The 22,030-nt window shown below is 55.8% G+C and overlaps 1 protein-coding gene across 5 annotated transcripts in view; it reads right to left on the bottom strand.

Moving 5' to 3' along the window:
* Positions 1 to 4,018: 4,018 nt before the first annotated feature.
* Positions 4,019 to 22,030, bottom strand: part of Begain (brain enriched guanylate kinase associated) — a 33,887-nt gene continuing 15,875 nt past the window's right edge. For 4 of the 5 annotated variants that reach the window (XM_041633387.1, XM_041633390.1, XM_041633389.1 and 1 more), the window contains exons 3-7: positions 10,437 to 10,598; positions 9,271 to 9,337; positions 8,629 to 8,736; positions 7,006 to 7,200; positions 4,019 to 6,112 (exon numbers count right to left, since the gene is read on the bottom strand). In XM_041633387.1, coding sequence (XP_041489321.1) covers positions 4,739 to 6,112; positions 7,006 to 7,200; positions 8,629 to 8,736; positions 9,271 to 9,337; positions 10,437 to 10,598 — 1,906 coding nt within the window. In that variant the 3' untranslated portion in view covers positions 4,019 to 4,738. The remainder of the gene's footprint in view (positions 6,113 to 7,005; positions 7,201 to 8,628; positions 8,737 to 9,270; positions 9,338 to 10,436; positions 10,599 to 22,030) is intronic. The other variant, XM_041633391.1, reaches the window with a different exon arrangement.

Genomic DNA, 22,030 nt, shown 5'->3' with positions numbered 1-22,030 from the left:
TGTCCTGAAGCCCCTATGTCCTTGCTGCTGCAATAGGTCAGCTCAGTTTCCTCTCTCCAAGCTGATGGCTACCGCCTCTGTGCTTGGGTGCCTCAGGGCCATTGTACCCACCATCTTGGCCTAGGTACTGTCCTTTCCCCATAAGTAGGGAAACAACAGAACTGTCTCCCTCGAGCACTGGGTTCCACCCTGTGCTGTCCTGTGTGACTGACATCAGGTATGGAGTAAGCTCCCTGGGCAGAGCTTCGTGTCCTGCTGTGTCCCTGGCAAGTAAGCATGCAATGAATAACTGCTACGTAGCCTGTCAGGCCCAGATTTGAAGTCTGCCCTGTGTTTCCTTCATTACTGTGGGACCTTAGGGAATCTGTGTGGTCATTCAGTGCCTCAGTTTCCCCTCCTGTGTGCAGTGGGCACTCAGGATACTTGAGTCTGTCATGTGGAACCCAGCCTGTTCAGGTGGATACCAGGGCCAGGTCCCATCCTAAGATTCTGCTGTGGTAGGCTAAGGGCTGGTGGCACCCTCTCCCACTGCTGCTCTCCCTCTTGCGTTCAGGGCCTTAGCAAGGTCCAGATTCAATCCTGTCGGAGGATACTGGCAGGAGGTTGCTTCCTTCCTTCCCACGTGATGAACTCCTGGGAGCTTTAGATCAGCTGGCTTCTGTCTCGAACACTGCTGGACTAGGACTCCTTGCCAAGGTGGATGGGGAGCTGTGATCAGTAGCTCCCAGCATGAGCCAGAGAACTGATGTGCTCCACGAAAACCTCAGGGCCCCTGAGGGTGTTTCCATGAGTGTCTCCCTGAATGAACTAGAACATAGTAGGCCAGCCTCCCCCAGTGCTCCCCCAGCCTCCCCCAGTGCTCCCCCAGCCTCTCCCAGTGCTCTCCCCAGCCTCTCCCAGTGCTCTTCCCAGCCTCTTCCAGTGCTCCCCCAGCCTTCCCCAGTGCTCTTCCCAGCCTCTTCCAGTGCTTTCCCCAGTCTCTCCCCAGCCTCCTTCAGCCTTTCTCAGTGCTCCCCTAGCCTCTCCAGTGCTCCCCAGCCTCCCCCAGCCTCTCCCAGCGCTCTCCCCAGACTCTCCCAGTGCTCCCCCAGCCTCTCCCCATCCTCCCCCATCCTCCAGCCTCTCCCAGTGCTCCCCCAGCCTCTCCCCAGCCTCCCCCATTCTCCAGCCTTTCCCAGTGTTCTCACCAGCCTCTCCCAGTGCTCCCCCAGCCTCCCCCATTCTCCAGCCTTTCCCATTGCTCTCACCAGCCTCTCCCAGCCTCTCCCAGTGCTCCCCCAGCCTCTCCCCAGCCTCCTCCATTCTCCAGCCTTTCCCAGTGCTCTCCCAGCCTCTCCAAGTGCTCCCCCAGCCTCCCCCATTCTCCAGCCTCTCCCAGTGCTCTCCCCAGCCTCTCCCAGTGCTCTCCCAGCCTCCTCCAGCCTCTCAGTACTCTCCACCTGGGCAGCTGTCATCCCAAAGCTTCTCTCTACCCCAGGGTTATCTTCTGATCACTTTCCCCACTGCAGTGTTGACGTCATCACTGATTGGCTCTGGTCATCAGGCTTTTCCAGGAGTTATAGCAGGTGGTTTTAGAGGGCTTCCTTGTCTACCTCAGTGCCCAGCCCCCTCCTGCCCATAGTGCCCTGATCAGACTCTGGGCCCGCCCCCTAATGCTGTGGGATTTGCTTCTCTGACCCTCTGCTTTCTCAGGTACACAGGCCTGCTGGGACAGAGGGGAGAGGAAAGAGTTCTATAGACTGTCACCCTGTTGGTGTCACTAGGACAGGCAGACAGCATCTGAATCCTCCATGCTCTGACTCAGGTCCAGGAGTCCCGTTGTGGTTGTTTCATGGTGCCATCCCTAGTGTTTGCTTTTTCCCTGTCGACGCTGGTGCTCCATGCTTCTGGGCAGGAGGGCAGGTGTGTCCCCCGCTTCCCCTTCTTTCTTCAAATGTCTTCTTGCAAAGAACATTCAGAAAGATTGACTTTGATCCCAGCTGAGGTGTCGGGAGTTCACCATTTGCAATTTAAAAATAGGAAGGCTAAATTTGGAAAGCACAGAGCTGGATGAACCTGGAGTGTGGGTTCTCCCTCCACCTACCCTCCTGGGCCAAACTCACCCCATCACACTTTTGCATCTGCAACCTGCAACCTGAGATCAGAGGTGCCCAGGGAGGAAAGCAGCCCTGTCTAGAGAGGCCTCCACAGGCTGTATCTGCTGCTGGCTTGTCCACCGAGTCAGGTTGTTGCTGTCATCTGAGCGTCACTAGCATGCAGCCCCCCACAGCATGGCCATGACCCCTGGTCTCCTGCTGAGGAAGCCTCTGTTCCAAGGGCACAAAGACATGCTGGAACCACCCGTCCCTGAAGCCTGTACCCTTGACTCATTTTACTGCCTCCCCAAATGGTTCTCTCTATTCTCCCAAACCAGCTGGACTCCATACAGAGTGTGCCAACTGTCTCGAAGGCCCCCCGGAAAGGACCAGTGTCCTCAGGCTGCAGAAGGGGGAAGTGAGGCCTACCTCTGGTGACAGCCAACCAGTGGGAGCATAGTCACATACTGACTGCCCTTGGGGTTCAAGGAGGTGGGGCATGGAAAGTTTGCAGGGGTTGAGCACACAGATGGGCATCACTGAAGACTAGGCAGGTCTGAGTGGACTCCAGAGAGGATGGCCTGTGAATGAGGGGGCCCCTATCGGGACTCACCTGAAGACTAGGCAGGTCTGAGTGGACTCCAGAGAGGATGGCCTGTGAATGAGGGGGCCCCTATCGGGACTCACCTGAAGACTAGGCAGGCCTGAGTGGACTCCAGAGAGGATGGCCTGTGAATGAGGGGGCCCCTGTCGGGACTCACCTGGCAACCTGGGTGTATGAGTACTGCCAGGAGCAACTGTTCTCTATGGTATAGGCACAGAGGATCTAGAACTACTAGTTCCAGGGCTGTGACTGTCAGGGAGGCACCTGGGAACTGCAGGGGATGGGTGGGATGAAATAGCTCTCAACAGGAAAGGCCTGAGTGTCGACAGGAAGCAGATGAAAAGCCCATCTCTTCTTCGAAAAGGAGTCAGCATCCTAGGCTTTGTAGAAAACCCCACAATGCATTTCTAAGGGATGAATGAATATGTGTCAAATAACCAGGCACACAAAGAAACAGGGCAACATGGACAGGAAGCAAAGACAGACCCAGAGAGTCTATGTAGTAGAAGTGCCAGACCCCGACTTTGGAATGGCCACTGGCTTTACAGAAATAGGGGTGAGCTTGAAAGGGACTCTGGGGAACAGGAAACTGGATGAGAGCACAGAGCCTCCATACCAACCGAACGGTACCTGGACATGGCAGTGATTGGCAGCTGGAATGGGAATGCAGCGCCCCTGGCAGTTGAATGGACACAGGAGTGCATGAGCTACAAGGTAAACTGTGCAGACCCCTGCAGGGTGAGTCAAAGGAGGGATACACACAGTGTGACCAGAGGACAGAGTTGGAGAGGGAGGGATGGGCAGGTTTTTTTTTAAAGAATGATCTGGGGTTTTCCAGAACTGATGAACCCTGAGAGTTCTAAGGAGGAACCCCACACAGTCACACCCTAGGAAAAACACAGCCAAGTCAAAGAGAAGGCTGTGTCCAGCTAGAGAGAGCGAGACATAACCAAAACAGGAGCTCCACATTTTCCCAAGAAGCCAGGAGCTGAGGGAAGCAGAGATGGCTAACATCAGAGCGACTGTCAAGACATTTCAGAACAGAAGAGTGGACCTTGCCTCCAGGAGAGCCACGGCAACCCTTGAGAGGCTTCCTCAAAGGGGGGCCACCCGGGGGAGCAGGAAGGAGCTGAGAGTGCCAGGGATAACACCAGAGGATGCTGAAATACTGAGCTGGCCAGTGGACAGGGCAGGCTTGGATACTGAGCCAGGGAGGGCTGGCTGCAAGGTGGGGAACAGGCGAGGGACACCAGATCCCTGCTTCTGGTTAACTGGTCGACGCCAGGAGAAAAAAAAAAACCATGAAGCTGAATTCTTTTCACTGCTGTGCTTTATTGAGGAGTTCAAACTACAGCACTAGTAGACGGCATGCATCACACACTACAGGTTCACTGGGCGGGGGTGGGGTGGGAGAAACCTCATGTCGGAGGTAGAGTCGGGTGGTATTGGGAGGGGAAGGGGAGGACCAAGCACCGGCTATTCTAGGGGTATCTCTGGCCTCTCTTGGGCCTACAGGCCAGGCCATGGGATGAGCTCAGGGTAGATCAGGGCAGAGTGTTGGTTGCACTGTGAGATGGGTGCTTAAGATGATTTCTGCGCCCTAAGTGGCTGTTTCCCCTCCTTAGTGGACAGAATATCAGCATTCCCTTGTTGCTGGCTTGCTAACTTCTCCCCACATGTGGAGACTGGTCTCCCTAGGGCCCCAGCCTCCCCTTCCCTGGGGCAGGCCCCACACACCCTCACTGGAAATGAAGGAGCTGGAGGCAAGCACACGAAGAAACATCCTTTTCCCTATAAAAATAGCTTCACTTACAAAACGGGGGATGCTCACTTCAGGGCAGGGCGCACTGAGTAAATGTTCTCGGTGGAGTTTGTAGCAGAGGCTAGGGGTAAACACCACGGTGGCAGAGAGGGTTGTCTTCTTGGGTTTTACTGGGTTGTTGGTAAGAGGGTCAGAGGAACTAGAGTTCCTCGGTTGGGTTTGGTCACGTGGGGGCTGACTACTCTCTATATGGGGCAGGTTTGGTGGGGGCCCCTGACTGCAGTTTACTGGTGGCAGTCAGTTGAGCAGGGTTCCATAGAGCTGGGCCTTAGTGAGACTGTCCTTACGACTAAGCCCAGAACCTCCAGTCCTGGGGTAGGCCCTCTGGGGGCTGAGACGACTGCCAGCGTGCATTTCAGGAGAGGCTTCCATGGAGCTTGGCTCCAAGGAATCCCGGGAACCATGCTCGGGCTCGGGGCTGCTGACAGCCCCACACAGCTGCACCCCGAGCCTATCCCCATCCCCCTCACTGGCTGCATAGCCAGCGTCAACTGAACGGCTAGGGCTCAGGCTCAGATCGCCACCTGCACGGAGGAAGCAGGGCTCTGCCAGATGACCCTGGGAGAGGTCATCGCCCTCCGAGAAACTATCAGCCTTGTAGGAGGCATAGAGGGGGCTGGCACGGCCCTCAGCATGGTTGCTGTGGCTCCTACCAGGGCCGCGGCGGCCGTGGCCACGGCCAGCGCCATAGAAACGTTCTCCGAAGTTGCAGGGCGCAGCGCGGCCTGCGTTGCCAGCCTGGTAGTTGTAGGCGCCGACATCCTCCACGCTCAGGGGGCGCCAATGGCCTCGAATGTCTCCTCCGGCAAAACGATTACCGGTTGGCTTGGCCCTCAGGTTCCACAGGTTTGGAGGCATAGCAGTCTGCCGGCTATCTGCGGAGGGCGAATAGCGGTGGTAGGACTCGGCCTGGTACGGAGACACTGTCCGAGCAAAGCCTGGGGCTACCTGGGCCTCGAGTGGGGAGGCCAGGGTGGCCGCGGCCTTGCCGAAGCGAGAGCTGCTCCCATAGGTGGCAGAGGGCGGCTTGCGGTTGAAGAGCTCGTCGCGGCTATTCAGGTAGATGGCCTGCTGCGAGGCGGTCAGCGTGCTGGCCTGCGCGTGCTCCTTCTCCTCGGACGTGGCACTGAAGCTGGAGTAGGAGCTGGAGGTGGGCAGCGAGGCCGCGTAGCCCGGGAAGGCATCGTGGCGGTAGGCCTCGGGAAAGGCCGCAGCCTCAGCTTCCTCCTCCTCTGCGGCGCTGTCGGTGGAATTTTGCGCACGCAGGAAGCCCACGTCGGTCACGGACGTGTCGACGCTGGGACGCCGGTCACGCTGGCGCTGGCGCTCATGCTCATCAGGGCAGTAGAGAGCTGTGTCGCTGCAGTAGATGTCTTCCTTGTACTGGGGTCGTGAGCCAGACTTCTCCATTCCGTCGCGGTAGCCCAGGTCGCGAGCAGAGGCTTCAGACAGGTGCGAGGACAGACTACCAGGGTCTGGCTTCTCCAGCACCTTGGCGATGACGCAGGTGGGCACGCTGTCAGCGTAGGCCGAATGGCAGAGTGAGGAAGGCAGGCTGCAGTCATGCTTCTCCATGTGCAGGCTCACACGCTGCTGGAAGTCCGAGGGCAGCTGGAACGGGCATGGAGGAGAGGAGAATGGAAAAAGGTCATAGCAAAACAGCTCAGCCCTGGCTCGAGGCCAGGGCCACACCAGCATCACCGACAGACAGAGACACAGACAGACAGCAGACAGTCCCTCACCCCCAGGTGTCTCACATCACATCAGTGGGAGCCAGCTTAATCCCCAAGGACAAGGATGTCCTCAGCACCTGAGGTTCCCCATCACCTCTACCCACCCACCCTACTCCAATGGGCCGAGCAGAGTTGGCTAGGCTACTATCTGGCACCCTTTCTGGGTCCTGCCTCGTGAGGTGTGACTTGTTCTTGCTGGCCCACAGTGTCTGTGTCGTGTCCTGTCTCTCCCCTGCCGCCCCATCCCGTGGACTGCTGAATGAGACAGACTCAGAACACAGATGCAACAAAGATTGGAGGGGCCAGTGCCAGGCACCAAAGGTTTCCATGGGGTGCCTGGTGGGAGGTGTATGGATATGTGTGTGTGTGTGGGGGGGGCTACTGTTTGATTTATTTTGTGAGTGTTGCAGGTTTGGCCATGCCTGGGGAAAGGGGACATGGGCAGGAGCCTGGGTAGGAGATTTCTTGTGCATGTGGGCTGGGAGGGATAGGCTGGCCAGGATGGTTGGTACCAGGCAACCGAGGACTAACTTGGGCTCTGCTGCCAGATCACTCTGTGTGCCTTCAATGTGTGCCCTTTCCTTGATGCCTGTTGGGTTTTTTTTTTTTTTATCTCTGGTATGGGCCTGTCTCTAATTGTGCAGCCCCCAAAGGAAACAGGTGTGTAGCCCAAGTGGTTTAGGGTGGCCCTGGGAAGTGCAGTGTGGGGGGCACCTTTCACCATCAGGAAGCCAGGACCCAGGTGCACGAGGGACGAGGGTTCAGGCTCACCCGGCAGCTTCTTCTTGGAGGGTGGGGAGAGGCTTCGGGGTGGGGTGGCCCAAAAGGAGCCGGGTGGTCCTGGGACGGGGCGGGCCTGGCTGTGGGGCGGGGCCACGTTACCTCGGACACCTTATGGACCCTGCCGTAGGTCTGGCTGCACTGCAGCAGCTGGGCCGCTAGATTGCAGTCCTTCCTATAGAGCTCCTGGAAGACAAGAGAAGGTGTTTGGCCCAACCGCCCTGGTCAGTGCCCCGTGCCAGCAGGGCGATGGGAGGGGAGAGCAGAGCTGGCAGGGCGGTTAGTTCTGGCTAGTCCCTGTCCAGGTCCCACATTCTTGCTGGAGTTGCCGGCGTGTGAAGGATTCCCTGTCAGCATGGGCCCTCCACAGGCTGGGGCAGCAACAGGTGGCTCCACTAGTTCTGAGCTCCCAGAGGTTGGGTTTCCTGTTCCTCTAACTCCTGGAATCCCTCCAAAGATGACTTTGTGGGAGCGCTGGGCACAAGTCAGGGACAGGGATGAACCACATGCTGGTCTCCCACTTCACAGTATTGCCAGGCCTTGGGGCTGATTGCCCAGTCTGGGCCAGTGTTAGCGTACGTGTGTGACCCCAGGTGCAGGAGGGACCCTGCTCAGACTCCTGAGCTGAAAACAGATGCAAACAGTAGGAATTTCACCTTTGGAAATAAATCTCTGTTGCATGTGCCTGTGTTGGGCTGTTCCTTCCTGCTCTTCAGAAATCACAGCCGCCCTAGGACCCACCTGCATTGCCCAGGAGATCCAGGACTACTGCCACAGCCTTGTTCAACCAGGACCAGTGTCCTGGGCAACCCTCTCCCATCCCACCTCTACACCAGATCTTCACAGGGGAGGGAAATGGGTCTCACAGTCCCTCTCAACTCCCCCCTGAACTTCCTAGGAACAGAGTTGAAAGTCATCCCCCAGGAGACCCCCCACAGCAGTTGTCATGGGAACCAGAAAGCTGTGGGCATTGCCCAACCAGCCCAGGTCAGCCACAGTGAGTAGGGGACACCTCTTGGAGAAATAGGTGACCTTACACATTACAGCTAGGCTCCTTGTTTGAGCTGTGTGTGCGTAGGATCTCCCTGCCGTACTCTGGGAAAGGGCCCAGGCTACCTGGCCACTGAGTGCTTAGTCTTCAAATCCTTCCTAAGTGACACGATGTAGTAGAACTAAAAGAAACTGCCACCATCACACTTAGCTGTAACCCTTCTAACAGGCTATTCAAGCTGTTGACTGCCCAATTTTCTGTCTACTTTCCCTATATGAACTTAAAATCCACAAGGGCAGCCACTGGTCAGATCATCACCTCAGAACTCCATTCGATCTTGTGGCAGAGGAGCAGAGGCTAATTACTGTGCCCACGGTCAGTCCACGGGGGACAGTGGGAGGCAGCTGGCTAGCTCATGGGGCCCCTTTGGATAACCACACAGCTGTGGTGTGATACTAGCCCTGGCTGAAGTCAAAAGTCTGTGCGGATGGGACGGACGGCCTCTCTGTATCCCATCTTCAGTCTCTCCATCAAGGGAGTCTATCCTTTCTCAGGTGCCCCGGGCACTTCTCCAAGCCCTCACTGCCCCATTCTCCCAGGGGACAAATGCACATGGCACTTACGTTGTCCTCTGACAGCTTGTCAATGGTCACCTTGGCCTCCAGCAGGTGGCTGTTGAGGGCGACAATCTCATGGTTCATCGCACGCTTCTCTTCCTCATAGTGCTGGCCCTGGGTCATGGGGACAGAGGGATGAGGGGTCAGTGGTTAGTGCTAAAGCCCAGCTGTTGGGCCAAGGCTTTTGTGAGCCCAACAGCTGTTGATGAAAGGAGTTTGAAACGCTAACGATGGTGTGGGAGTTAAGACAACAGACTCAGCCAGGCTTAACCCCATCCCACTAATGTTGAGCTGGATTAGCCTAGGCCAGCCCTTCCCTGAGCCTCAATTACTTGTTCCTAATGCCCTGCTCTTGGGGTGGGAGTATGGCTTGCTTTGCCCTTCTCACTCAATGAGCTGGGAGAGTGAAGCCTAGCATGACCCAGCCCCTACCTGTCCTCCTCCTTTAGATCTCGGCTTGGAGACAGGCAGGAACTGAACACCTTTCACTGAACAAGAACAAGTGTTGGGAAGGTGCCAGAACCCCGTGGCCATTCTCTGTGCTGCCTGCACAGGCTTGGCTTCCCTAGACCCCAACTCAGTTTTATCCTGACAGCACCTCCCACAAAGGGATACTGAGTGAGGGGACAGTGTGCGTTGGGGCCTCACCATCCGGTACAGCTTATCCTCCAGCTCTTGGTTGATCCGCTGCAGTGCCATGTAGTTGCTCTGAATCCTGCAGCGGGAGGCAACAGGGTCATGACTGGCAAAGGCTGATCTTCTACAACCCCAGTAACCTCACGGCCATCACATCCTGCTTAACATGGCTGTCAGCTCACCCAAGCTTGTCCCTGAAGATCCGATTAAAGCTAACTTTTGTCAGGGTTTCTCCTAGGCCATGGCCAAAGCCACACTGTTCTTCCCCGACACAGTGGGGCTCCTTGGAAGGAACACAGGGAGGCCTATGTGCACGAGAGCCTGTCAGAGCTGTGCTCAGGTCCTAGACGCTGGCAGGGCAGCTTACAGGTCAACTGCACACCAGGAGACGCGTGTGTGGCCCTGCGATGAGTGCCGTAGCCAAGCAGGCAGAGATGGAGTGCTTTGGGCTTCTATTGCTGGTGGCTGGGGGACTGGACGTGGTGGCCGCGTGTCCTCTAGACAACCTTTGCGGTACCATTGCTGTCTTGCCAATGGGAAAGGGACACAAAAAGATGCTTAATGCAGTTAAGTGGCAGAGCTGGGACTTTAACCAAGGTCTGGCTGCACTGCCCAAGTTTGGCTTCCACATGGCTTGGTAGTGATGTTCAAAAGCTCAGAAGAATGGGGTCATTCGAAGAGGGACAAGCTGCCCTCGCGACAATGCCAGCTGCTTCTCTAAGGACTTAAACTCAGCCAACAGCAGCAGCCTGCATCCTGTTTGTATTTCTAAGCTGGGGATACCCACAATAGGGTTTAGAAAAATAAACGCCAGAAGGAAAATATCCTAAGAATCTGGTCCTCCTCTCAATGCATCTTGAGTCCCCCCCACAAGCCACTCAAGATGCAGCTTCTACATCCGGGTTCATCTTATGAGCTTTTGTGGCCAGTGGGGTGGGGTCTGGAAGTGGCCCCTCCTATGCTGCTGTTGGCTCGTTCAATGTCAGAGCGGTACAGGTATGAGGTGGTGAGAAGCCATGTCTGGAAGAGGGCACTGAAAGAGTCTGCCAATGGCATCGTCAGTGAGCCGCAGGTTCAAGCCCTGGGTAGGCTGCTCTGCTCTCCGTTTGCCAAATGTCCCCAGAGCTGACACTGCGATGAGCTAGCTTCTCCCCCTCCTATTGCAGCCCCGCCCTTACTTGCGCAGCTTCTCCGTGACTTTGTCCAGCTCCTCCTGAGCCCGCCGCAGCTCAATCTCCAGGTAGTGACGAGTGGAGCCAAACTCCGTCTCCAGCTTCTCCAGCTTATGCGTGGTGTAGGACAGCCGCTTGCGCAGCTCGCCCTTCTGCTCCTGCAGGGCGCTGCAAGACACCAGGCAGCTGTGGCACTGAGCACGGAGAAACTGACGCCACATTGACCAGCCAGGCATGCTGTGGGCATGTGCTCTGCACTCATCCCACTAGTTCTGAGTGTGTGCACACAGGTTACCCCCCTCCCCGTGGTGACTGCACCAGCACTCATGCCCCTTCAGGGTCAGGAACCTGTGTTGCCCCCTGGATGTTCACACTCCATCCCACCTGAGCCCCAACACCCAAGAGTGTAAGTTGTAGTAGACTTGCTGTAGGTAGAGGGTGGGGGGGAAGTTGAGGTGCCATGTTGGAAACCTGGAGGCGGGGGTTGGCAGGTGCTGGAAGCCCCAACTATGTCCAGATGTGCTGTGGGACTTTCTAGGGACCCCCGGACTTAAAACCCAGTGTGGGGTGTGGAAGGCAGGCCGGCATCATCAGAAGAGCCCTCAGCTCTGAGTAAGCCACACATGCCACAGGCACACTACCAGCCACCTCCATTAAGAATCCCTGGATTCCTGCCCAGGCCTAAGGAAAGGGGGCGGGTCCTCCTGAGACTCAGTCCCCAAAAGAGAATCCAAAGTAGAAAGGGAAACCCAAAGGCAAGGCCTCGCTGCCCACGCAGGCCCAGCTGCCAGGTGTTCTGCTGCCCCTCCCAGCTGTCTCTATACTGCTCTCCTCCAGGCAGCCCTCCAGCTGCACGAGCCCACTGCAGGCAGTTGTTACTCAGGCCCCTCTTCCCTCGTCGGGTGGTGAGCTTCCTTGAGTACCCACTTCGTCCAAAGCAGAATTGCAGTGGGCGACAGCTCTTGAGATTGGGAGGTCCTTGCCAGGGGCTCCTGTGCCCTTGGGAAGAGGGGAGAGTATTGTCCATCTGCTGGAGTGGCCTCCTCAGCGTGACTCCTCACCCCCTCCAGCCTCCAGGCAGAGTTCTGGGAAGCTGTACCTGTAGCACCCTAGGCCTTTGCATTCGGCCTTGTCCCTCTCTAGGGTCTGTGAGGCAGCCGGCCCCACATGCCTACAGCCACCTGGACCCTGCCCACACTGGCAAGCCCAAGTCAGACTCGCTTCTGTATCCCTCTGCCCTGCCTTGGGAACCTTAGGAATAGGACAGGAAGCTCCATGACACATTCAGTGCAGGGCTGGGACCCACCAAGGCGCATTGCTCCACAGAGCCTTCATTTACCCGGGCCATCCGGCGGTCTTCCAGACAAAGGGCGACTCGCTGGCCTGCCAACCCTTTCTGCCCATGCTCCTCTCAGCCATCACAGCCACCTACCTTTCCAGGACAGTTGTTGGTCAACAGAGCCCAAGCTTCTGGATCTCCACCCAGCCTGCTTGCTCCAGGGATTACATCACCCAGACACACATGCTCAGTTCCTAGTCATTGCTGGGGGTGTTCCCCTTTGTGTCCCCCTTGTGTCTGGTGCTGTCCCACCCGAAGGACTTTGCCTGGCCTGGCCTCCCACTGCACCTTGGGTCATGTTTGAGACTCATTCCCACACCAGCCACCTTTGTGGGCTCCACCTGCCAGTCCGTGTCCCATTGCTTCCAGCCTGCCCCTGAACCCTACAACCAAGAGAGGGCCATGGCAGCCCCTCCCTCACACCTGGTCACAGCCTGGGGTCAGAAGCTTTGGAGAGAGGACCCTGGGTGTTGCCAACATCTCTGTCCAGTGTCCTTTCCTCCAACAGACTAACTGGATTCCTCCCAGGGCCTCAGTTTCCACACCCATACAGCAGAACAGTATATCCACATACAAGGAACATGGCTGTCGCTTGCACCTATGCTGGGTATGAGAGCCACCAGACACAATGGGACGGTGTGGGAGGTGTGGCTGTGTGGGAGCTGGTAGGGTCAGCTGTAGGCTCCTGAACTCCTAAGGGGTAAGGCGATAGCTAGACAGGTGAACAGCCTGGTCAGTGTATTCAGGCACCCAGACACAGCAACAGCTTCTTCTCTTCTGTGGGGAGGTGTTATTTCAGTCCACAGGCTACAGTCTGTCAAGGCGTCAAGAGGAGCTATGGAAACAGTCCCTTAACATTGCACAGGGGAGGGGGGCCAAGGAACTGAGCAGCCAGAGCCCCACCCGCCCCAGCAGTGAGGCTGAGGACCCTGGCAAGTGAGGCACAGCTGCAGAGCGCTGTCTTGAGTCCTGTCTTCCACTGGAAGCCCAGGTAGGCATTAGAGAGCTGACCCCATGGCTCAAAGAGGGGCCTGAAAGGGCCTCTATCCTTCCAGAAGGCTTCTCTGCCACTCACAGGAGTTCAGAATGGAGCTGGGCTATAGGGACAATGTATTGTGAGCCAAGAGACCCTGAGTCAGTCTGTCCCAGGATGCAGACACGGGACATAAGTCCTGGAACAGGCAAAGAGGCACCAAGGAGCAAGGGTGCAGAGGAGGAGACGACAGGTGCCCTACCTGTCCCAGAGTGAGGGTGAGGACCTAGCGAGGCAGTCCTGCTGGACTCGGGGCTGCTCGAAGCACAAGGGCACCCAGGGGGTGTGCAGCCTGTGGGTGAAGGGGACAGAGCTGCTTGGAACATATGGGGGCTCAGGGTAGGGCTGTAGCCCCTGGCTGAGGCCAACAGGGGAAGATTGTTGAGGAGCAGCTGTGCATCTGAGAGCCCTTGCTGGTAGCTCCAGAGGCTCTGAGCTCTTTGGTGGCCCTCAGTCCCACTATGGTAGGGTTCCTTGGTCACTGGTTGGGTTTATTTTGGAGGTTCTGTTCCCACCCACAGGCCTGCATGCTCTACCTTAGCCTTAGGTATGCTGTAGGGAGACTGTGGATCTGTCAAGTGCATGTCCTGACCTGGGGCTGCATTTCTGATAGACCCTGCCCTTGGTGTACATGGCTTTCTGGTCAGAGGAGCAAGAAGGTGGGTCCTGTCTGCCGGGAGGCGACATTGGTTGATGTACAGAGAGCTACATGACTGATCTGTAGGCTGTGAGGCCTGCAATGCTGAGAGTCTCTTTATGCTCTGCTGGGACCCTGCTCATCCACCCCTGCCTGTGGCTGGAGGTGGGCTGGACAGTGGATGGTATAATAAAGGACAGAGACCTGCCTTAGCCCTGCTCTGGTGCCGCCCTGCGGGAGGACAGTACCACGTGTGTGCCTGCCATAGGGCCATGGCCTCCCTGGAGCTCTTGTGGTCAGGCCTGACACATGGACTCGGGAGGACACACGTGCAGGCATGCTCAGAGCTGAGGTACTGTCAAGCAGTCACTGAGGTGGGCCACAAGAGCTCCTGGCTGGCCTGGAAACCAGGCGCGTTTCAGGATGAGGCAGATGTGCTGAGAGCTGCGTAATCCCATTTAAAAGACTCGCTGCACAGACCATCACAGAAGAAGAGAAATGTTCATTTGTTACGCCTGGGTGGTGGAATGCTGGGTAATTGAAAAAATGTGTACTTTTCTGGATTTGTCATCTTTTCTACAGATAAAATATCAGAAGGAAAAAATTTACTTAGGATTAAATTTTGTCACTGGGAAAAAGTTCCTGTAAGCATCAGTGATGGGTTGGGGGTTGGGAGGTGGAGGGTGGGGATTTTCAGCCCTCCACATGGTAGCTATCCTAAGGCTGTAGAGGGTGGAACAGGCTGGGCTGTCTCTCTCCCTGCTTTGGACAAGGCCAGCAGTGACCCCATTGTCCTCGAAGCCCTTGCCGACAAGTCTCCACTTAATAGCTTGGGGACCTCAGCCCTAGATGAAGTCTGGAACCCAAAGGGAGACTGGGTCTGGGGGACGGCTGGATGTACCTGGGGTCTGATTCCGGTCACCACTGAATGTCTGATTTGTTCTGAGCCAGGTAACACTTGGAGACTGTCAGTGAGGCATCTGGTATAGGACCATCTCCCAGACATGAGGGAAGTGGGCTCCAGGGAGGGTGTACTAGACCCCAAATCTGAGGCAAATCTCAGAGCTGAGATGTGGACTAGTGGATTACTCCCTTCTTGCGTCTATTCATGAGAGAAGACGGGCGCACCACCAGCAGAGCAAATGACTACCCTACTCTGATCAATGAGCCCCCAGGGCCTGGCACTGGGTGCCTCTCAGGAAAAGACAGGGTGGTGCCCTGTCATGCGCTACTTCCCAGCTTGCCTGGAGCCCATTTCCTTCTTCCTAAGCATGGAAGCAACCCTTTCTCCTATGGAGGGAATCTGTTGATACATGTGTCTGTCTTCCTCTCCCAGAAAATGCCACCAAACAAGCTCTGAGGACCCTGGGGACCAGCAAGAGTCCTTGAAGGTAGAGAAAGCACAGGATACTAAGGGAACAGCAGACATAGACCACAGCCTTCCTCTCACAGCAAACAAGCAGGGGGCCATCACTACTCATCATAACAGACAACCACTGCCACCTGTGGAGCCTGGAGGCTGCCTGTGCTCTCTCCAGCATGCCCGGGCAAGAAAGAAGGTTCCAGGCCCACCTGCAGACTCTATGCATGCACAGCGGAGGGCTCTTGAGCTAGCCAGGCCATCCCTTCCCTCTACCTGCCTTCCTCAGTCTCATCAGCCACTGACCTCGCTCCTCTCTGCCATGCTGTCCCTCACACTGGCCCCCCTTTCTTGGGAAGCTCAGTTTGACACCTCTCCTGCCTCTGGGGCCACCTGTCTGCATGGGATTCATACTCATGTTTGCCTGGTGACTGCCTGCCAGCCCACATGGTGATGGGGCGGGACCGGGTTGATCTGGCTCAGTGTCACTGACACTCCATGGGGCCTTGCAGAATGCCTAGGCTCAGCCTGGCTTGCTCTCTAGCACGGCTCAGCTTGGCCCCAGCAGTCATGCTCCAACAACGCCAAATTGCTTGTCATTCTTCACCTGCTGCAAACACTTTCTCATCTTGGTGACTTTGTCCCCATGTCCCCTCTGCCAGGATCTTGCTCTGCCTGCCCCAGGTTAACCCTTCCCCACCTGAAGGACCAGAGGGCTCTCTCTCCATGCAGATCAACAACTGCTCCCCTGAATGACTAAGTTGCCAATCTATCTACTTTTGATTGCAAGGGTGCACAGGTCTCCTACATGGCCACCCTGGCATCCCAACTCCAAGCTCTTTTGGCAACTGGATGGCTCACTTCTAACCCTTAGCAGACTACACCCTGCCCTGGCCCCTGTACCCAGCCTAAATGCCCAGATTCGCACCTCTTGGGCCACCATTTCCCCCAGCTTCTGCTTGTGTTAGCCTGGGAGCTCCTGATGGTTCTCTTGCCTCCTCAGGGCCTGGGATATTCCCTCAGGAGGGCCTCCCCTTACACACCACCTCCTCTGGCAACCCACTCAGTGGTGACCTGGCTGGTCCCCTGCCCACTAAGCCTATGGGGCTATCTCAGATATCAGCACCCAGCCAGGCTGATGGGTACATGGCAGTCTGATGCTGCAGGAGCAAGGTCAGGCATGAGAGTTCATCTTCTCAACTAGCCTAGCATGCTCATCTTCAAAGCTGTTGCCAAAGCTACCTCTACCTACTAACACTGTCATCTCCTGAGCCTTGAACTAGTTCCCTGAGAACCATGTGACCAGTGGTAGAAACAGCTCTATCCTGTGCAGGATCTCCTCAGTCTCCCTGTGAAGGCTGCAGGGCCGCCGCTCCTTCCACGGACCAGCCGGAGCAACCTACCTCCTCGGGCTTCTGGGCAGAGCGTCTCCTGCTGGTGGCACCCTCAGGGGCTCTGATCTGTGCTACATTATGCCTGGTAATTATATATCTGTGCATCTTTAGAGTCTGTTGCGCCTTGGTCATGCCTGGATGGTTCTACCCTTCATGCCTGTGGCTGCCTTCCCCCAAGGGCAGGTGAACCATGAACAGCAAACTCAACACTCCTGCTTGCCAAGTGCCCCCATCCATCTTTTTCATCATCGTCTCAGATCTTTCCCCACCCCCCACTTTCCAGTTGGGAGAAAACAGGTGCAACATGGGTAAAGTCAGGCCTGTCCAGGTCACAGGACTTGGCTGGGCTCAGCTCTGCTGTCTTTCTTCCCTCAGAGTGGAGAGACTAGATGCTAACATAAGTCTCAGCATTGTGCTGCCGTCATGGTCACTAAGGTGTCACAAAACAGCCCCTGCAGAAAGGCCGCGCATGCCTCTGTGACTTCCCATTGGCATGTGCTAGAGAACAGGACCATACATGTGGTCCTGTGGCCACAGCAGGGGTCTTTCTGGAAGGGGGTTGCCACTAGGGAACACAGGTATCCACACTGGGCACCTGCCCTGATTCTACCCCTAGAGCCCATGGCTAAGCAGTTCAGGCTGACAACATCCCTCTGTCACTCCTTTCTCTTGGGGCAGCAGCCAGGAGCTACAGCAGGAAAAATCGGCTCCTCACCTCATCTTATCAGGCAGCTGCAGCTCTGCCCCACCACCCTCCTCTGCCAAGAGAGCTATGTGCAGGGAGCCGGGCACCGTGACCTGGAGAGCCCTTGGGGTGGGAGAGCTAGATGCCCAGGGTAGCTACAGAGTACACACAAACTCCACCCCCAGGGACATACCCCTTCTCTGTTCCTGTACTCCTCTTCCAGGCTTTCCAGATGCCCCCTCCCCCTAAGGACAGGAGGTTCCCACTGGGACTCAGTCCCTAAAGATGGATTGACTTGGACTCCTGTCGCCACCCCTCCCCCCCATGTCTCTACCCTACCCTCCTCATCCTGTTCCCACCACCCACAGCAAGGAGCACGGGAAGCTGTCCAAGGGAACCTCCACAGATGTCACCCTCATGTGCCTCCCACATCTGCCTCACACCTGTCCTCTGCGCCTGGGACAACCCTCTGGGCTCTTGCCTGCTCTCTGTCAGCTCCAGCAAATCCCTTCTTTCTGAATCAGTGAGCCCCCCTCCTTCTAGATCATTCCCTTCAGCAGTCCAGTAGGTGGCTTCTTTTCACACTTCAGTAACCACCTTCTCTGATCTCCAGGCACTGCCCGTTCTGCTGCCGGAAATGCAGAAACGCAGTCTGTCCCTGCTGTCTGTCTCTATGTTCCCACCCTTGAATGGCGCCTGCCATTCCCGTCTTGTCCCTCACCTGGCATCTGGCTGACTGGCTACCCCTTCCCATCATCCTTTGAGGGTGCTCCCTTTCAGCAGCCGCTTTCCTCCCCTGGGTGCACACGCTCACGACAATCCCCAGTAGTAAATATTGTGAGCTGCACGGTCCCCAGTGAATCCGATTCCAGGTGTCTCCATCACACTGCCTCACCTGTCTGCAGGGCTCATGGGATGCTCTGGACAGACAGCCTTTCTCGTGTCTGAAGATTCCTAGACATTTCCCACCCTCCCACAGGCCCTGCCTACAGGATGAGCCCCCTTCTTCCTGTGCCCCTCAATGCTGCTCTCCCTGCCTCAGACTGTAGTCTTGAATCAGTCACACTGTGTTAGGGAGGCCACCAAGCTATGCTAGGGTTGGGGCAAAGGAAGGAAGGAGTTACATCTTGGGATGGGCTGTAACTGTGCTGGGGTCTGGAAGTGGTGTGGGGCCTCAATCAGTGAGGAAAAGGCACAGGTTTCAGGGGTGCCCCTCATTGGCGAGCTGGAAGTGCTGTGTTTGGGGCCATCCTGGGGCGGGGGTAGAGTCAGAATGGGAGCCTGGCGGAGGCTAGGCAGAGGAGCTACACAGGCCTCGGGAGCATCTACAGCCCCCTGCTTCATTGGGTTCCTGTCTCTCCTCCCTGACCCTCTTATCTCTCCCCTGCCCCTCCCAAGGCTGTCTCCCCCAACAGGCTGTCCTCCCCACAAGCTGTCCCCCACCCTAAGTCAGGGTCAGCATTCAGGATAGGACAGTGGATGGATGGCCTCAAGGTGAGCCTCAATGTCAACAGTATCTCCTCAGGGGCTCCCAAATGTCCCCTGGGTGGCAAGTCCCTCAAAGCCCAGGCAAGGGAGCTGCAAAGCCACCTGGGCACCAACCTGGCTTGAGGACTTTCAGGCCCTTCACAACTATCAACAGACACGGCTGTCTCTGGTGTGCCTTAGTTTCTCCATCTGCAACAAAAGCCCACGGGGCCACTTGTGACTACCATGGCTTCCCTAAAGAAGTTTGCTCTATGGGTCTTCCTCCACCCCTGTAGCAGGGTCATGAGGCCTCCTGACACCTGGTACCCTGGGTAGGGTCGTGGATAGAATGTCTAAGTGGGTGGGGGGCTACCTAGACCACCGTGGGTGTGCATGGAGCAGGTGACCCCTGCCCAGCTTGGAAAGTCCTGTACTCATGGCTGTTTTCTTTGTCAATGTTTAAAGATTTACTTTATGAGTATTTTTGTTGCATGTCTATCTGTGCATCATATGTGTACCTGGTACCCTTAGAGGTCAGAGAGGGTGCTGGGCCCCTTAGAATTAGAATTATGGACAATTCTGAGCTACTGTGTATGTGCTGGGAATCGAACCTGGGTGCTTTGCAAGAACAAGTACTCTTACCTGCTCTAGTTCTGTGGATGTTTTCCTGTCCAGGGTTGACACTGCACCACACCCCTGCCCCAAATCCTAGACTGTCTCCATCCTGCCTCCATCCTCCTCCTCACTAGGGAAATAATGTCACTTGCCCAGTGGGTGGGGCATCATGGCCTCTGTGGGGCAATGATGGACCCTTTGAGAGAGGTAGGTAGTTACTAGCATGAGTTAAGTCTCTACAGCAGCAGCTGAATGCCAACTTCATACAAATGCAATCAGTTTATCTAAAGTAAGCACTGTTATCAGAGGATCAGAGAGGGTCAGAAGTTTACTCATGGCCACACAGCCACTAAGTAGAGACCTGGCATTCGAGCTAGAGAGCGGACCCCACTTTCATAAAATGACATACTCCATAAAGGAGGCTTTTCAGAGCAGGGTCTCAGATGGGCTGTGGGGACAGGAGATTTTTGAAAAGAAATACAGTGAGAAAGAATACTTCATATGCCAAGTCCCTTTACAATGGTCTGACCCCTAAAGAAAGAATTTAGTGAGAATTCGGCTTCCTCTATTAGCATCAGATTTAAGAGTAGTGGTGGAAGCCTTGAAGAACCTCACTTAGTGAGAGGCTTGACCAGCTGGCACAGTGGGTAGGTGGGCCGGAGGGAAAAGAAGAGTAGGGGGTCTGATGTGGGGGGATACTCCCATGTGCAAGGAGACCCAAGTCTAGGCACCCTCAAAGTATGAGCTTCTCCACAGCGGTCCCCATCATGACTGCCAGGAGCCCAGGCTCAGCACTTACCATGCCACAGCTCTCAGCAGCAGGTCTGGCTCCACGGACCCTCTCTATACCCAGAACCCACTTCTGGGTCCACCTTCAGACCCTGTCCCCCTCCATCTCACCCATTGTTCTTACCAGGCCCTTGCACCGGCTATCTCCCATCTTCCTGGAGCTCGGGCCTCTTGTTCTCAGGCTTGCAAAACTGCCCTGCCCCACAGATGATAGCTGCCCTCACCATTTCTGTCCCCAAAGCACTTGTGAATTTTACTTGTTTAGAAAAGGTCTCTGTCACCATTAACCACAATGTTTTTTTTCCTATATCCTCCCTTGACTACAATACCCTTGGTAAACAGTGGTGCTTAATAAATGTGTTTGGCTTATGATCAATGGGCAAAAAGTCCAAGTGACAAGTGAGAGGGCCAAGGCCAGACCTTCAGGACAGGGGAGATCCAGTGCATGGGAGCAGATGTGCCATGTCAGGGGTGCAGTGGGGGCAGAGCTGGGGGCTGCACAAGGAACATGGGGAGTGGGGGTCTGTAGGCTTGAAATGCACCCCCAGCCTTGACTTTGGGAAAGGCACATGTGGCCCTGGGTGGGATGCTCAGGCAGGTGTAAGGATGTCTGATAGCCACTTGTTTCTATGAAGCCACCATGGTGCTTCCCCCTCTCCCACTGCCCCAGCATGGAGGACAGCCTTCCTGGTCTGTGCAAGGCTGAATGAGAAGCGGGTAGGTGAACAGATCAAGCTGTGGGCCAAATGCATGAGTATCCATGTGAAAATAATACCGACCCCGGGACACAGGGATCAAGTTCAAGGAGAGGAAGGCCTTTGAGGGCACCTGAAAATCCATTAGCAGCACACAAAAGACTTCAATAGGGAAAAAAGGAGCAGGCTGGGCTCTGCTCAGTGCTGGAGTATCTGCTAGCACTGTGAATACAATGTAACCCCAGCACCCCAGCCTGAGACAGGCAACAGTGCCAACGCCACCAAGTCCCATTGACCCAAGGATCACTGTGAGCATCATATAATAGCAGGAGGTGCTGGTCTGCTGGAACCAGCTGTATAAAGAGTTCTCACAATCCAAAGTCACACTGGATCCCTTGGATGCCTGCAGATGGCACCCAAGAGGGCTATCGAATGATGGGAATCAGCTAGGAAAGATCCCCATTCCTACACCTGATGGGAGAAGTTGGTGAGGATTTTGGGCAGGGTCACTGGGTGCCTCTGGGCCTGTTGTCCCAAGATGATCACGTGGTGCCCCGGCACACAAAGGACACTCGTTCGTGGATGTCCACAGCAGCTCTGCTTACCTTGATTCAATCACTAAGGAATGCCTGTGGCTCAGTGGGATGGCCAATCACTGGGCGACTCCCACAGCCATGACACAGATGAATTCCAGAGGCACAGATGGGGACCCAAGCGAGACACAGTTGAAGCTGTTCATGAATTCAAAAGCCAGGAGCCTGTATCACAAAGCCAGGGTCCTGGTAACTTTGAGGTGGGGGATGTATTTGGGGAAGGGTCTTGGAGATTTGGGGTGGCTGGCAGTGGTCCCCAGCTTGCTCTAACTTTACAGCTAGTCCTGCAGTTGATCACTGGCTTTGGGTTGCTTTCCTGGAGATGGCCACACTCTGTCACTTTAAGGACTTGCTTTGGGCAGAAGGTGTGGTCCCTAGTGAGGGAATCTTTGGGCTTGCTGAGTACCCCCCCCCCCTGCATCTCTGGACAGAGAAGAAACTGCAGCTCAAAGTGGGACGGGGAACGCCTAAGATGGCAGCAGAGAGAGGCCCATGGCCATCACACATCAGGCAGCTGAGATACAGGGATGTCTCAGACAGCTGGAGGTAGAGTGGTTGAGCAGGAATGGAGGAGCTGAGCAGGGATGTGCAGGATTCAGGAGTGGGGAGATGCTAGGCTATAGCCAGGTGGCCAGGTCAACAATAGATGTGCACCTACTATATGTCAAGGGGCCCAAGGAGTCCTACTGTGTGCAAGTCCCTACCAGGTACTGAGGCTAGTAAAAGAGAGGTCAGAGTCAAGTCTTGTTCTCACGGTGCTCACATGTGGCAAAAGGAAGATGAGGGACTTCATTCCAGGTGTCTGGGACAGCCCCCTGACCTCTACTCCCCATTCCTCCTCTGTCCCATATTGCTTCCAGAACCAGGAGGTCTCTGCATTCTTGGAGGCTGTCTTGTTTAGCCTGTCATCTTGAGCCCTAGTTGAGGCATTTTTGGGATCATCCTCCAATACCTCAGGAGGCTAATGTCTCTAATCTGGTATCCAGAGCATCC

Source organism: Microtus oregoni, unplaced genomic scaffold, assembly GCF_018167655.1.
Source record: "Microtus oregoni isolate MIOR12 unplaced genomic scaffold, Mior012 000043F_ref0000047, whole genome shotgun sequence".
NCBI classification, from domain to species: domain Eukaryota; kingdom Metazoa; phylum Chordata; class Mammalia; order Rodentia; family Cricetidae; genus Microtus; species Microtus oregoni.
Note: the sequence above shows the minus strand (reverse complement) of the source record. Positions and strands in the feature narration are given on the sequence as shown.